The 17,970-nt window shown below is 37.4% G+C and overlaps 1 protein-coding gene across 1 annotated transcript; it reads right to left on the reverse strand.

Annotated features, from left to right (window-relative positions):
* Positions 1-12,602: 12,602 nt before the first annotated feature.
* tmem70 (transmembrane protein 70) lies at positions 12,603-17,842 on the reverse strand. The gene is made up of 3 exons (XM_033999330.3): positions 17,464-17,842; positions 13,901-14,009; positions 12,603-13,682 (listed from the first exon to the last, which is right to left on the reverse strand). Exons 1-3 carry the CDS (start codon positions 17,713-17,715, stop codon positions 13,228-13,230), a joined length of 816 nt encoding a protein of 271 aa, XP_033855221.3. The 5' UTR covers positions 17,716-17,842; the 3' UTR covers positions 12,603-13,227.
* Between the last annotated feature and the right edge of the window lie 128 nt (positions 17,843-17,970).

The following is a 17,970-nucleotide window of genomic DNA, read 5'->3' on the forward strand; positions in this document are numbered from 1 at the left end:
TTTTGCCTGTTTGGGCCTTTAGTGTAATAAAAATAGTAATAACAACAGAAGTCTTAATAATGCTGCTATATTTCTCAATATTTACAAGCCTATAGTTTAATGGATTCACAGTCATGTTTCTAATTTAGCAAAGAAGTAAGCTTGATCTGAAAGTAGTCTTTGAGCTAAACACAGGTATTCTAGAATAATTCAAACAGAATAGAAATGTAAATGTTTTATTAGAACAGATGAAATGTTAAATTTGAATGTAAGACAATAAAGTGTAAACTGGATTTAATAACTTCAGTACACAGTGGACCTACTGAAGGAAAATAACTAACGTTGTGACCTCTTCTTTACCTGCTCGTAGCAAGGCTGTGCTGGGCATGAAAAAATAGGTTTTGGCAGCCGAAGCAAGCATTTCATTTAAATTAGTATAAGCTCTTATCAGGAAGGTAGCGACTTTAATTGGGATGATGTTTGTGAGCCAAAAATACGGAGGCTTTTGTATTACAAAAGAAAAAGCAACTGTTGGACAGAATTACATTTAAAACTAAAAAAAGCCACAGTGTTACATTTATTTAAGAGGTATTTATTTACAGGGAAACTGTAGAGTTTAAAAGTGAAAGAATTAAAAGTTTGTCAGACATACAGTATAATTCTGGAAGGGCATTAGACCTTCAAAAAATAAAGCTTGGTCTTTGGCACCTCAAAGCAGGATTCGGTGTTGGCTCTTAAAAGCTGGATTTGCCCATTTTGAATGATAGCCAACAGAAGGTGCTTTAAGAACTGGATAATAAGTGCAAAATCTTACACTCTACACATGGTGAAAGTCGACAACAAACTAAATATTTTGGCACTTTTTTTTTTTTTAAAGGCATATTTACTTCTTAAAAAAGGTGTTTTACAAAGTGGGGTCGTCTCCACAACGTTGTTTTTTCAGGAGTTACTATATCTGTATGGACATTTTCTCAAATTTTGTCCGCACATTAATTGTAATACCTGACCACAAACCCCACCCCCCCACCACACACACACACACACACACACACACACAACCCCCCCACACACAGCCCCCCACACACACAACCCCCCCGCACACTCACACACACACAACCCCCCCACACACAACCCTCACACACACAACCCCCCACACACCCACAACCACCCCCACACACACACACAACCCCACACACACACAACCCCCCCACACACAACCCCCTCCACACACACAACCACCCCACACACACACACACAACCCCTCCACACATTCACACACACACAAACCCACCACAAACACGTAACCCCCCCCCCGCACACACACACAGAACAGCCCCCCCCCCCCCACCCCTGACACACACACACACACACACACACACACATACAAAGTGTATTAGCTGGTTTTGTTTAAAAATAAAAACTAACCCTTTGTTTCTTTCATATTAGTTGTTTACCCTATCTAAGGTGGTGTCTCGTTTTCCATACTTCAGTGCTTTCAGTAATAGGTGTTTGGGTTCTCTGTTTGCAGTGTAGAATTACACCTAAAGAAAGAAAACATTTCCAGAGGGATCAGTTCACCCTTAAATGAGTACTGCATTCATGAGCTGTAAAGCTTTATTCAGCCTTCTTAATTTATTTATAAAGCTTTTTGAAACAGGCTTGTCTTGCCTTTGAGACTTTCACATTAGTTAATCTGAACATTAGAGGGGTATTGTTGCACACTTTATCGCTTGTACCATGTTGTATCATGTTTCCGTGTGCCTCACTGCACTTCGTCAACTATTTCCATGTTAACACTACTTTTATAAGGGTTATTGTGTGTTCAACAAAACTTTTCCATTTAACAAAAAAAAAAAAAACTTGTCTGACCAGTTTTCGAAGCTATCTTTATGGTAAAATAATAATGTCACTCCCCAACCATCCTCCTACACACTACATCTTTCAAATAAAAAACATGTAGAACAGAAGTTAGCTACCAATTCACACACTCATTGTACCACCAATATCCAACCTGTTTTGACACTTATAAAACGATGAGAAATATACAAAAAGTTAAATCACTGGATCTAGTCTTTCTAAAGTGATTGCTTTAAAGAGTCTACTAAAACAGTAGTGTATATGTTCTACATATCAGACTACTGTATGTGCCAGTGTTCATTTTTGGTTTTTTAAAACTGACAATTCATACTCAGTAACATCTTGATATTGAAGATTACTGGCCATAGTGATAAACAGCGAAAGATAAGGTATACTATCAGAAATGCCTGCAGCAGAAGGTATGGTTGTAAAAAAAGCATTTTTAATGCTTGTGGGTATGACTTAAATTTGCACAATACTACACCACTAAAGTATAGTGCTACACAGTATACACACAGCACAACCTACTGGCTATTTGTTCAACTACTCCAGACATCAGACAGTACCAAATACTCCCTCCCTCTCTCTCTCTCTCTCTCTCTCTATATATATATATATATATATATATATATATATATATATATATATACAGTGCCTTGCATAAGTATTTATCCCCCTTGGACTTTTCCACATTTTGTAGTGTTACAACCTGGAATTAAAATGGATTTAATTGGGATTTTTACCATTTGATTTACACAACATATGTAACACTTTGAAGGTGCAAAATATTTTTTTATTGTGACACAAAAGTTAATTAAACAAAAAAAAAGAAGACATTTGTTGGTTGCATAAGTATTCACCCGCCTGAGTCAATACTTGGTAGAAGCACCTTTGGCAGCAATTACAGCTGTGAGTCTTTTTGGGGAGGTCCCTGCAAGCTTTGAACATCTGGATCCTGCAATTTTTGCCCATTCTTCTTGGCAAAATTGCTCAAGCTCTGTCAAGTTGGATGGGGACCGTTGGTGAACAGTAATTTTCAAGTCTTGCCACAGATTCTCAATCGGATTGAGGTCTGGGCTTTGACTGGGCCATTCTAAGACATTCAAGTTCTTGTTTTTAAACCACTCTAGTGTAGCTTTGGCTGTGTGTTTAGGGTCATTGTCCTGCTGGAAGGTTTGTTGTTTTGTTATTTTGTCCGCTGTCATTCATTTAGTCTCACTCAACCCGGGTCAAAGCGGCTATAGACTGCTGTTTTAAATAAGGATCCCTGTATTTCTCCATGAAGCTATTGCAGGAATTTATTTTAAACAGAATTCTGATGTCAATCGATCACACCTTAATGATATTTTCACTCACACATCATGGGTCATTATAAATCATTTAGGGAGTACATTTTTCAGGTTTTCTTTACTTGTTCCATGAGAAGTTTAATTCTTGCTAGTTACAAAGCTGTTTTGTCTTAAAATTTACAGTAACTGGACGTTACCTCATTGATTTCTGAATCAAATTTTATTCACAAAAATGTATGTATTTATTAATGCCACATTTGTCAGACAAACTTGAGGCTGCCTTTAAAAATCTTGATAATAACACAATTCCCTCCCAGCACTTCAGAACAAAAACTGTTCCAATGTTTTGGTTGAAGGAAGGGGGTTTAAATGTGCTAAAACAGTAATTGGCAGTGAACATTTTGGTATAAGAATACAACCAAAATAATGTTGCAATGTGTGGCAATTGGATGCAGTGAGATATGTGATAGCTGCTTATTGTCTTCTGTTTCCACAGAACACCATTCATTTCAATCAGTTTATGTAGGAGGGAGCATGAACTCGATACACTATGCTGCTCATAAGAAAATAATTCTATCCATGATATGTAAATAAAACAAGGGATACAGAAAAGGTAAAGTCATGCATTTCTTGTGAACACTACAAAGTGTTGAGTAACAATTTGAGTGCATTTTTAATCCCTGGAGAAAGCTGTGCTTGCTGTGTTCAGCTACTGCAGCCTGCCTGATGTTGTGCAGCTTCTTCAAGATGATTTTCTACACCCTTGTTGTAGAATATCTTCGGTGCACACTCTTGCACTACTGTGTAATCACACAAATGGGAGCATGGGCCTATACTTCGGAACACACTGATTCCTGAGTTGATCTTTTTGTTTCATATATAACTTCCGTTCACCTGTGTCCAAATATATGTTTGAAAATGATTGTAAATTGAAGGCATGGGGTACATTTTTTTATTTTTTATAAATTACTGTACACCAGCATAGTAAGTTGTGACAGTAACATTGCTAAAAGACCACATTAAAGCATTGTAATTGCATTTCTGAATAATAGTCCTACATGTACCCAAAAAGGGTTGTAACAGGGTGTAGCAGGGAGGGAGTAAGCCCTGCTTATTGATATGTGTTTGTTCGTTTTATTTTTAGAACAGGGTTTCCCCCTCCGCCCCTGTGTTAGTTTGTATTTGTTTTATGATTTATGTATTGCGTTATAGGACGGCGAGGCGCCGTGTGTTATTATTTCTGTATTGTTTTATTTGTATTTATGTATTGTCGGTGTAGCCGTGTTGTTGTTTTATATTTTGTTTAGCGTGGATGGGTTTAAAAAACTTGTGCAGAAGGTGAACCATCTCCCGAATTAATTACGGGATTAATTTTGTTGCTAATTGGGAGATGGTTCACTTTAATAAAAGCCTGCAGCTCTCGGCACTCGGGGTGGGGTGTTCGAGAAGAGGAACGAGAGTGCAAGCGAGAGGAAACGAAAAGAAAGAAAAAAAGATAACGGATCAGTGAAGGCTGTTGCCCAGCCTGACCGTGCATTTTGTGTTCGAGATTTTGTTTTGTTTATCTGTTTTATTTTGTGCTCTGTGAGCAAAGTGTCTTTTTTTGTTTAAATATTTTATTTATTTTTGTTTAATAAAAACGGCGCTGAAAGCGCGTTTTGAACTGCAAAATACCTGTGTGTTTTTAGTTCCTGCACTCTGGCCTGACGTCCCCACTCGTCATTCCTGTCACACAGGGGTTAACATTTCTACATAGCTTCATGAGGCTGGTAAGGGGTTCAGAAGAGCCTTGTTGTTTCATAACCCAGACACCCCAACACATCCAGGAACAATGGAATCAACATACAGGGAAGGAAGGACTTCCATGTCACCTAGAATGGCACCCTCACTGCTGTTAGGTACTGAGATGAGATTCTGCATCCGAGAGACCAAATGCTTGTGCAGTCGGGCCAAACTTTATTTTAGTTCATGACAATGCCAGTCCGCATCAAGCAAGGATTAGCAATCAAGAGGATTGGTTGGCCAGCAAGATATCCTGACCTTATCCCTATTGCGCATGCTTGGACCGTGCTATAGAGGCCGATAGCAGCCCGTCCACTGCAAACCAGGACTCTGCAGGAGCTCCAGGATGCCGGTATCCAAGAATGGGGCCAGATTCCATAGCAACGTGTTTGGCCTCCGATTAGTGGGATGAACAGGCCTTGTCAAAATATCATTGTGTTCTGTGGCAGGCATATATGATACTTATCATGTAAACTCCCATGAAGTGATTGAATTTTCACAAAACTTTGTTTGGAGGGTATGTCACTTTCCGTTGTTAAAAAACTTATGCTAATGACTTTATGCACCTTCTTTTTGCTACTCATCATTTTCCATAGGTTACACTGTATATTAGTACAATCAGACAGTCAAACAACTATTGATCGCTAGCAGTATATACTGTACAGGGTATATACTCTACTAGTGAAATGTGGAGTGTCATCTTTTTTATTATGCTGAAAACTTTATCAATAAAACCTGCATCCCAGAGGAATGTTCTGAGCACACTGCTGGTGTGATTTACATGCTGAATTAGTTTGTTTTTGTCACAGTGTTATTGATTTGGACTAATTGTGTTTATGATTGAGGAGTGTAGAAAGGGCTCATTAGGAAATTAGACATCTGTAAGGCGGGTGTGTGAAGCATTGATGGGCGAATCTATTCAGTCGTCTGGACTCGAGTATCCGCGGCCTGGACCTGCAAAAGAGGGCAGGGCTGGGACAACAATCAGTCATTTCCTGAACTGTCCTGTTAACTACGCTACAGCAAACTGGTGCCCCTACATGTAACTATTTATTGCAAGTAAAACTGTATTTCTAAAAAATACTACAACTTGGGTAGATAATGTAATGAAAGCATATATTAACAAGAGTTAGTTGAACATGTTAGGACAGGAGACTGGGGAATCATTAAGAAATAAAATCTTAATAATTAACTTCTGTCACTCAACTGCTTTTCCTAACATGGATTTTACTATACTTTCAACGTATTTGTTGAAATGTGTTTATAAAGTAATAACTAAATATGAACCCATTAGCAAATGATTTCAGTATGCCCTTTAGTCAATAGTCTGCAAGTCATTCAGCTCAACTAGTTAGTCAATCATGTTTGAATACCGTAAAACTTAAAATAATCACCAGTCTCTCATACTCGCCAGGTCTCTAATAAGTGCTGGGGCTGCTGGGAAATATGGTAAATAAATAAACGCTGGGTCTCTTTTAAACGCCGGGTTATGAATAATAATATAATGCGCGTCATACTGAATGTTCCGGCCAATACACACACCAATGGCTGTACAGCTATGGCAATCCAAATGATCATTTAGAGGTATCTCGAAAACGCATTTCAAGATATCTTAAATTAATATCTCAAACTAACTTCATTTCAAGATACCTCAAATTGACTTCCTGTCCTGTTTGAGATACCTTGAATTGAATTTGAGATATCTCAAAATGCAGTCTGGAGAAGGCACCCATCAAACCTGAGACAGCTGGAGCAGTTTGCTCAGGAAGAGTGGGCCAAACTACCTGTTAACAGGTGCAGAAGTCTCATTGAGAGCTACAGAAAACGTTTGATTGCAGTGATTGCCTCTAAAGGATGGACAAAAGTTATTGTATTTCTTGCTCTTATTGTATTACTTGTATTGTAACACTTGAAATGTATTTGCTTACGATTGTAAGTCGCCCTGGATAAGGGCGTCTGCTAAGAAATAAATAATAATAATATTAATAACAAAATATTAGGTTAGCGGTCCCATCATTTTTGTCCATGCCATTTTCATTTGTTTTATTATTTACAATATTATGTTGAATAAAAAATCAAAAGCAAAGTCTGATTTCTATTAAATATGGAATAAACAATGGTGGATGCCAATTACTTTTGTCAGTTTCAAGTTATTTCAGAGAAAATTGTGCATTCTTCGTTTTTTGTGGAGGGGTACCAACAAATTTGAGCACGTCTGTATGTTAAGGCTGGATGTTTCAAATATGGTCATTATGTTGGTGATGCTGCTGGCTTGGTCTACACAGATTCACTATGGAGCGGAAGCATAATACTTAATGAAAAATATAATATCCACTCTTTTTTTTTCAGAAACCACACCAACATAAAAACCAACATCACAATCTCTTATGATTTAATGTGATCATTATTTAAAGATGATGTTGGGGGATCATGTTCTTTTCTTTACATAAACTTTCCATTCCTGCAAAAGTCTCCTGAATGCTTGTTTTACAGAAGTGCTGCAGGCATTTGATAAAGGCTTTCTTCTGCTTTAGTGAATCATGCATAATTGTTTGCAAATGCGAGAATTCCCCAGGCACGTATGTGTGGTTTTCAACAAACACTATGATTTCCTGTTTCCCTGCAAACTACAACATTAATTCATGTAATGCACATTCATCTATACTGTTGTTTCCAACAGCAGCAGTATTGCTGATTTCCATACTCTTTGTGCATGTTTACACAGGTCTTTCCTTCTAAAGAGTCTACACCAACAATGCAAAGAACATTTCCCAGCCTGCTTGTTAATTTAAAACAGTTGTGTATCTCTCTGAAATGCTCTTTAATCACTACCATTTACCGAAACCAGAAAACAACCCATAACCTTCATTTCAGCCAATCAACCAACAATAACAGGTCATGAAGGCTCTGTGAAAGATCCTTGTATGTTATCCATTCGTCCAGAGCCTTTATCTCTTGGAGCATAAACGGAACACCACTAAAGGGCTGGAAATTTAATTTGCACAAAGTACCTAGCTTGGCTAGTTCTATTGATTAGCATAAAGGGATAAATAAAATTGAAATATGATTCATTTATTGGCATTAGGTTTAGAGAAGGGAAAAACAGGTAGTTAGTTATACTAACAATTCATAAGATTATTAGGTAAGGTGAAATATTTAAATGTGTTTATGACAGGGTCTTACGTCAAGTGCGTGGATAGCCGCTGTTTAAGCAACACGGAGAGACAACTGGGGGTGGAGTTGAAACGCCGGCACAGGCACGCAGGATTTATTAATACAAACAGAAAAGAAAGTAAAGGTGGTCATATGACGTTACCAGCCATGGTAACGCACAGAGGACACATACAGCAAGCTGTACAAAAGGCAAAATAAAACACAGTACAAAAACTACAAATAAAAGGTGCCCCAGAGGGGGTAATACAGTACAAACACATTCTCATAATAAGATTTTAAACAATTCTTAAATGCTAAAACTAACAAGTCACTAGGTTTAACTGGTATAGCCGTGTTTAAGGTTATAACCACACTGGGACAGAATGTGGTCAGAACAAGCAAAAATGTTTTGCTTATGAACACATTCATGATCAGGGATCAGGTCACACCAACAGCTGACCTGCAATGGTATCCTTAATTAACCAACTTTCCTGTCTGTTGAAATGCTGCTGTTCTCTGTGTATAAAAAAGGTAACTTCACAGCTTTCACAAAAAGAATTGCTTTCTGAAGAGACACAAGGTTACGGAAAGTCTGTAAGCTGACACATGCTTCTAAATCTGAGCAAAGGAAGCCATTTCATTCTAGGTCTGTGTTCAACCATATTTTTAAATGACCAGGTTCATCCAAGCCATGAAGTATTTACCTTTTTTACCATTTAATTTTACCTTTTTAAAATATAGTTGAATGACCATCCAAGACCATAACTTTACACCCCCTCATCTAAATAGCAAAATCTAAACATGCTTCTAAATATTATTTAAAATGTACTTACAAACAACGCAAACCTTGTACTGCTAGATGTTTTGCATATTTTAATGAATGGGCTGACAACGCCAGAGGGTTATTCAAATGTATATCAGGCACGGTTCAATAATGTGGGGACCGTATTTGTAACCTGGAATATAGGTAGCAGAAAAGCATTGTCACATTGACAGGTTTACCTCCTTTTATAGTCCCACAGATTTGGTCTCTTTGATCCTCCTTCATGCACCAGTCAACGTTTTTCTCAGCCATTGTCTGGTTATTATAGAAAACTTGTGTTTTCAAATGAAGATTCATTAAATCAAACCCTGATTTGTGAAAAAAAAGAAATATGTAGATTGGTGGAAAAATTGTCTCCACCCCTTCAATGGCTTCTTTCCTGTCATTAACCAACTGATGTCCTTGTTGACTGACATGCTTTCAGCTAGTAACATGCTTGTGGCCAGCAGACACAGGTGAAATGACCCAGGAAGTGCAAGCAAAACAGATATCCTGTAAATAGGACTTATAAAACTGATAACTTATTTTTTTTACTTGAAGTAGAACCAGATGTAATGTTTTAAAATGAAAATAAGTGTTTACTAGAACATGTGTTTCTTTCAACACTGCACATCTGAGACCTATGTCACTAATGGAAATGCAAAACAGGTCATATTTATGACTTTATTGTTAGCTACAATCACTAGTTTATTAGAACCTAGGCTGCAGTCATTGCCATAGCATATCAGTAAAAACATTTGGACTCAAATTTTACCTGGCAAATTGAACTACCTGAAATTGGAGACCATGATCCCTAAAAGTTTCTGAAGTTAAACACTGAAATTTGATGAAGAGACTCTTAGAAAAAAAAAAAAACAGACCTTATATACCAAGCATCAAAAGAAACTTATCACTATTATAATACATTTATTTTCGGAAAAAAATAAGGTATATAAATGATGGACATTGACTAACTGTTTTTTGTTTCTTTTTAATCACTCGATCATTCATCCTTGACCATGACACACTTGAGTGACTATGACTGAAGCATATGCACTTAATCACCCAATTAGTGAGACAGTTGATTGGACACTGGCTATGGAGTGATTGCAGCTGTTGAATTGCAAGCTTGAATAAAAGCAATAAAGAAAATCACAGAAAAACACCAATATGACACGTCTGTCAAGAGGGCAGCGCCTTCGTGCAATCAGCATGTTGGAGGCTGGACTAGGGCAGCGTACTGTGGCTCGCCGTCTTGGGCGCTCACAGCCAGCAATTTCAAACCTGGCGAGACGGTATAACCAGACACACTCTGTCAATGACAGGCCACGAACTGGGAGACCAAGAGTCACAACACCTGCCCAAGATCGACAGATCATTTTGCAGCATCTTCGTGATGTCAGTTGTTAATCAGCACAATAAAAAATCACTGCACCTTCTCTAAAACAGAGTTTGTCATTTGATGCTCAAATATAAGTGATAAGTTTATTTTGATGCTCAGTATATGTATGTTTTTAGTTTGTACCAACTTTTTAAAAAGAAATGTAATCCTAGGTTAAATTATAGCTTACATGGAATCCCTGAGAATTTGATTTCCCATTCTGCTATACCTTTACATTGGCAGGGCGAAACTGTAAGAAGCATCTGATCAAATCCACCTGTTGCAACAGACAACATTATCTAATTATGATCGGGATTGCATATAAATATGAACATTGACCTACTGGGGAGAAACAAAACTTAAGCATTTGGGCTACATGAGGATCAGAAACCTCAGGTTCATTTTTAAGAACTTTTTTTAATGTTTCTGAGATTCTGACACCAATTTTAAGAAGACAGATACTAAGGCTGAGTTGAAATAATGTGAAAGGCTATATTTAACAGATAAATACAAATAATGTAGCTCCACATACACAACAGAATGAGTACAGTAGACAAACACAGACCATTTTTGTTTACAACTAATTGCCAGAACGCTTTGTAGATTATTTTACCACTCAGAGAGTACCATGTCTCCACCTCTTGGTTGCTCAAAGAAGAGCAACCAGAATTATCCCGGGTTTAAAAGGCATGTCGTATGCAGACAGGCTAAAAGAATTGAATCTGTTCAGTCTTGAACAAAGAAGACTACGCTGTGATCTGATTCAAACATTCAAAATCCTAAAAGGTATAGACAATGTCGACCCAGGGGACTTTTTTGACCTGAAAAAAGAAACAAGGACCAGGGGTCACAAATGGAGATTAGATAAAGGGGCATTCAGAACAGAAGATAGGAGGCACTTTTTTTACATAGAGAATTGTGAGGGTCTGGAACCAACTCCCCAGTAATGTTGTTGAAGCTGACACCCTGGGATCCTTCAAGAAGCTGCTTGATGAGATTCTGGGATCAATAAGCTACTAATCAAACGAGCAAGATGGGCTGAATGGCTTCCTCTCGTTTGTAAACTTTCTTATGTTCTTATGTTCTTCTGAAGAGCACAGTAAATAATTCCCTCCAAGTGCAGAACCAAATGTAAAAAGAATGAGAATATACTGTAACATGTTTAAAACATTTTTAAACGTTCTAGAAAGGAAAGTCATGAGATGCTTCCCCTTCTGCAATTTCAGATTTTACTTCTTTTTTCAGTAATCTGGTGTATAATTGTTTCAAAATAAGAGGTGTGCTTTTAAGTCATGTTAATGAGGATAAGGGACTAGTGTTCAGAAATGTAGTTTAACAAGCACATCCCACTTTTTTTTTTTTTGTTATACAGGATGCTTGTTTTGAAAAATATTCTCATGCTTTAAACAGCTTTTTTCTAGCTTTTTAGGGATTCCATACAGTACATTGACTGCCTTGTTTGTTGTTGTTAACCATATTTATATTATTATTATTTGTTTATTTAGCAGACGCCTTTATCCAAGGCGACTTACAGAGACAAAGGTGTGTGAACTATGCATCAGCTGCAGAGTCACTTACAACTATGTCTCATCCGAAAGACGGAGCACAAGGAGGTTAAGTGACTTGCTCAGGGTCACACAATGAGTCAGTGGCTGAGGTGGGATTTGAACCAGGAACCTCCTGGTTACAAACCCTTTTCTTTAACCACTGGACCACACTGCCTCATTAAATGTACATTAAACAATGAATCCTATGGGCATCTGAGGTCTGTAATTTATGTGGTATCTCTAACAAGACTGCAATGGGAATTAACACATTTCTCTTGCCTCTTGAACCTCACTGTTACACCTGTCCAAAAGACTGTACCTAAACCCCACAAGATGATGATATGCAGTGAGGTAATTCCTATTTCTCCTGGAGGCCAGCACTACCTACTACATCCTATGATAGTGGATCATCTCTAAAAAGACTAACACATTTTCTTTATAATTCTATATGTATTTCAGAGCAATGCTAGTTTCAACTGGTATTAAATACAGAGAAATGCGGAATCTGACAGATGCTTTCCAAAAGCAATGACCCAGTTTAAGATGCTGTGACAGATAACTAAGAAATTCCATATTAGCGATGTCTCACTATGAAGAGATGCATAGTCACACTTTAATGACATGTTAAAGATCAATTATGAATAATGGCAAATCTGATTATTTCACATTTAATAACAGCATAAACTGGTGAAGTGGCAAATTAAACCTTGTTTCGGTTTTAAAATACTTACTTGTTGGCATTCATTCTTTGTATCAACAGTTTCCCCACATATTGTTGTAACATCAATAATAACCCTTCAATGAAGTACAAATTATTGTCATTTAGAACATTTATTTGACTTTTACAGGTCATTTCTCAGATATTCATTTTTACAGAACTGATTTGGATTTCCTTGAATTACATTTCAGAAAATGTACCTTATTAGACAAAGCTAACCTTTTTTAAGCAGTAAAAGACTAAGGGGGTCTATTTTAATGATCTGAAAAGCAGTTGATTTAATAACCACCAACTATTAAAGTTCATATGATAACAAATGCCATTAAAATGTTTTCTATTTACCCTTTCCATGCTTCCTGGACTTAAGAAGTCATGTGACATTGCATCCTTTCAATTCTCTCCACCGGTTTCATGGGGTGTGAAAGGTCAAAATATCACACGATTTCTCAAGCATAAAAAATGGATTAAAAAGTTGGCCTTTTTAACATCACTATTTATATAGTGAAAATACATTTTAAACAGGTCAGTTCGTAGTGAAATGTAAGGGTAGCAATGTCTGTATACAGCATGGTTTGGATCATAAAAATAGACTCCCATTCATTATTATCAGCTTCAAATGTTTTTATGTTTGGTTGCTTTTTAGCTGTTTTATTGCTTTAACAAAAAAAATAAAAATAAAAAAAAACAACGCCAAATCCTTGTTAAATGTTCACAACCAATCAACTTTGTTTGTTCTTATCCTGATCACTTAGATCCTCCAAGTCAAAAGAAAAGGGTTGGTCATAACCCATAAGATGGTTGTAGTCATTTGGGACTGGAAAAAGCATTGGGTTAACCAGCATGGACTTCTGGTTAGCGTAGAATGTCGTGAACATCTTGCTTATATCTGGCACCTTAACATCTTTCTGATGGAACACAGTCTTTTTTTCCACAAGGAGGGCACTGTATGTGACTGCTGTGTATGTGTCTGTTTCTGCGTTGTGATACAATCGGACCACATAACCTTTTGTGATCAAGTGCAGGAGCAAAGGTGTCAAGAAGGTGAAGACTCCAATAATGCTATAAAATGCCACTTGCAAGGCAAGGTTCTGAACTCCGACTCCAGATCTGAAAAGAATATAGGGCATCACACACAGACTAAACATACTGGAGGAGTATGAAAAGAATTTCACCCCTGTAAAAAAAAAAAAAAAAAGAATATAAATTAAATAATTCCACTAGTAATTCAAAAACATTCATTCAGGTATCTTCAGATTTAAATCTAATTTTGAAAAGACGCGATTTTCAGTAAATTATTTTATATTCAAACTTGGGACAAAGGAAATCAGATAAGAATACTTTTGTGATCTTCTAATTTAAAAACATAAAGCAGGTCAGAGACAGAAGGCTTACCAAGTACAGCTTTTGCAATGTTTCCAGTATAAATAAGTTGTCCCTGTTCAGACTGTCTTGTACTCGAAGTGTAGAAGCAACGAGATACCTTCTGGTAAGAAAATGATGCCTGTTTAAAGACAATTACATATTTTAATATTATAAATAATACAATATAAATACATACATTTCAGGAAAAAAAATGTATTTTCTTGTTGAGAAAAGTAAAAAAATGGTATGGATTTAAGAGTTCTACTTTAATAATCTGGTTTAGAAGAAGTGTGCTTTGATAAGCAAAATAAAGGTATTAAACAAACTTTTCTAAATTGCTGTTTTGTTAACCCTTTGAGTTCTAAAATGCCCTGCCGGCCCTACAGGAGTGAGTTTTCTTTTTTCTGTCTTCTGCATGCGCTTGATTACGAGTACAGCGTTCAAAGAAGCTGAAAGCTATATGTTTGTATGTATACTGACAAAATACAAACAAATAATTTTTACTGTAAATAAATAAAACAAATAAATATACTTTATTTTGGGCTCCCGAGTGGCGCAACCAGTAAAAGCACTCGCTAGAGTGCAGGATGCGCTCTATAGCCTTGACGTCGCCGGTTCGAGTCCAGGCTATTCCACAGCCGACTGTGGACGGGAGCTCCGAGGGGGCAGCGCTCAATTGGCCGAGCGTCGTCCGGGGGGAGGGAGGGTTAGGTCGGCCAGGGTGTCCTCGGCTCACCGCGCACCAGCGACCCCTGTAGTCTGGCCAGGCGCCTGCGGGCTTGCCTGTAAGCTGCCCAGAGCTGCATTGTCCTCCGACGCTGTAGCTCTGAGGCGGCTACACGGGGAGTCTTCATAGTGTAAAGAAGCGAGCGGCTGACGGCACACGCTTCGGAGGACAGCGTGTGTTCATCTTTGCCCCTCCAGAGTCAGCGCAGGGGTGGTAGCGGTGAGCTGAGCCTAAAAATAATTGGGCATTTCAAATTGGGGCGAAAATAATAAAAAAAACTGATTGGCAACGACTAAATTAAAAAATAAATAAATAAATAAATAAATAAATAATAATAATAATAATAATAATAATAATAATAATAATAATAATAATAATAATAATAATAATAAATATATATATATATATATATATATATATATATATATATATATATATATATATATACATACATATACTTTATTTTGTCATAGGGAAAGGTTTTGACTAAAACAATAACAGGTAGACAATAAACAATAAACAACAGACTTCAACAGGTTGGGGGGTCATTCCATGACAATTCATTTAAAACCCTACCCCCTCTGAATTACACCAAACTGTGCATAGGGTTGTTCCAGGCCATAAAGACAGTGTGTACATCTTCAGCCTGTTGTTAGGGTCGTCTCGAAAGTTATAAATAGAACAAAATATTCTCATATACAAGGTTAGAAGAAGGTAGTATCTGTTTGCTGTGGAAAAAAAGAGAAAAAATCTAACCTAATCTACCAATTCCATTCCAACGAAATCTGAGTAATATTCAGGTGACATGTCCTGTAAATAGCTGGAACAAAAGCCACACCAGTCATTGGGGCTTTCTCTGCCTCCATGGTATTTTTGAGATCTTGATACTGCAACTTGAAGCCTCTTGTGAACAATGCAGTGAAACATGAGTATTGAACCCTGCACAGCATGTTCGCAAGGGTTCATCATCCAATATGCATCTGTACACATGCATGAAACAACACTTCCTCATCTATGTGAAAACAGTGTCTTCTTCCTGAGCTTTAGGTTAATCACAGGCATCCCAGGAGATTCTCACTTTATGATGCACGAGTGGAGAGAGAATATACTTGAAATTGGTTTGCATCTGTGGGAAAATTGTATGCCATTAATGGTCAATGATGACTTGAACCTTTGTTCTAAGTTTTCAGCATTGAACTAGACCTATTTTTCAGAGACAAAGATGAAGGTTATGCTGTGGACAGCAGTTTTATGTAGCTGTCTTTCTCTTAACTGTTCCACTGACCCCATCACAAGGGCCTTTCCATTCATAATCCAGATTATTTAGTTATTTTTGCCTGGATCAACATGGAGTTTGGTGTAAATCAGATGTGGTTGGATGTTACCTGTTGGGTGATTTGCCATGGAATGACCCAGGGGTGGAATGATCAACTGTGTATCATGTAATTGTGATTAACAAAAGCACTGCACATGTAAACTCACAAGCGAGTGACAAATTAACGATTGATTATTGGTGTGATTTTTCCACTGAACCTTGGTTTGTATAATAATTAAAATTGTCCTTCTTCAACAATGATTAGGAATGTCATATAATGTAAAGTACTACATCAGGACTACAAAAAATATCAGGACACGAAAAGAACTGTCACCAGCAATTTTTGATACCTACTGTTTGACTGTAGGGTATATGTTACACTGTCCTCAATCTTATGTACTGTAACAAAAAGCAACATTTAGGCAACATTTAAGCAACTTGCTGGTGACATGTCCAAACAATTCTCTCCATGCAGTTTAAATCCAGACTGCTTTCAATGTAGTATTCACATTGTCACCTACAAGTTTATTCAAGTTTATTTCAGTTGCCTGAAAGTAGCTTCATGAGCTGAACAGGTGTGGGGTCAGTAAGGAAGGGAGGGCATTTTTATAGTTTAACAAGTACAATATTTCAAGATGCAGTGGCATGTAAAGACCAAAGATAAAATGTCTTTGGTTTCCAGTATCCCGACTCCACCTAGTAAAACCTATGTGCTCCTAATAACTTATCTTCCCTTCCTGAAGATTCTCTTATTCTCTGCCTGTGCATTTCACATGATCTTTCCTTATCCCTACCTTAAGTGCTAATCACGCTGGACTGAATTATCTACCAATGTGCATACTGGGTGATGTCTATGGAAGCAAGCAAAGTGAAAACCAGAAATCAAAATGATTCATATCAAATGGATAAAAAGATAGGAAAGACAAATAATCAGGTCAATAATTACTCAAAAAGTGTGTAGACAGGCAACCAAGGGAAGACTGTTTTGTTATGTTTTTATTCATTTGGACTTGAATATTGTCATACCCGTTGGACCGTGTCAGTTATACAATATTATACAACGGAAACGTAGTTTAAAACCCCAGACCCCATTTACTTATTTATTTATTTTTTTAAACCATTCAGCCAAAATGACCATTTGTAAAAACCTTACTTCTTCTGTACGTAGAGCACCAAAGTTCCAGCACAATATTGTACTGTTCAATAACACATTTACAATTCGTTGTGCATAAATCAACAGACGCAACACATTTTGAAGAGCATGTCGGTGTGAAAAGGGCTTTAGAGTGACACTGTAACGACCCGTTGTCATCAACCAATTAAATGTATTTTATCAGCATACCATTTTTATGTAGCGTACTGTTCAGGAAGGTTACGCGTGCAATAGCCTATTTAAAAACTCTTATCCTTTTAATGATTTCTGAAACGTATGTGGTTAACTGAAAATAAAAACGACTTTACTGTCTGTGAATGTTGGGGACATCTGAGGGGGAAAAAAACTCTCATTGTGTGTAACTGCATTACTAATCTAATGAAAATAGCAAACAGTACCTTATTCACCCTAGCAGTGCTGATAAATGACCTTCTTCCAGCCTCTGACGAATCCTCCAGCCACTTCAACGATCCCCATGACGAGTGAGGAAATGGGGTTATACTAGGAGCTGATTTAGGGGACCAATTTAAAGTACTGGCGCAGGGATTAGAGTACTGCCCAGTGACTACTCGATTCATTTCCGTCACTGCAAATCGAAGACCAGACAATCGCTGTTTACCGACAGCCCCTTCTAATACAATTCGTAACATTATACCAACTGCTCAATCAATGAATATTTCGACACGAAATCCAGAAAATCTCAGAGGTTGTCAAATATATTCTATGCCTGCACACTTTGACATGAGAAGTAGCTCGTGTAGGATTGGCCAGTTTATTTAACTCAGCCAATGACAAATTAGTTTGGTTTCAAGCGGTGTTCACCCCAATGAACATCCCCCGGTGCACACATTCTTAAACCTTTAAGTTCCTAGGAGTTTGCATGTTGTGTGGTTAGTCCTGGATTG

Source organism: Acipenser ruthenus, chromosome 4, assembly GCF_902713425.1.
Source record: "Acipenser ruthenus chromosome 4, fAciRut3.2 maternal haplotype, whole genome shotgun sequence".
NCBI classification, from domain to species: Eukaryota; Metazoa; Chordata; class Actinopteri; order Acipenseriformes; family Acipenseridae; genus Acipenser; species Acipenser ruthenus.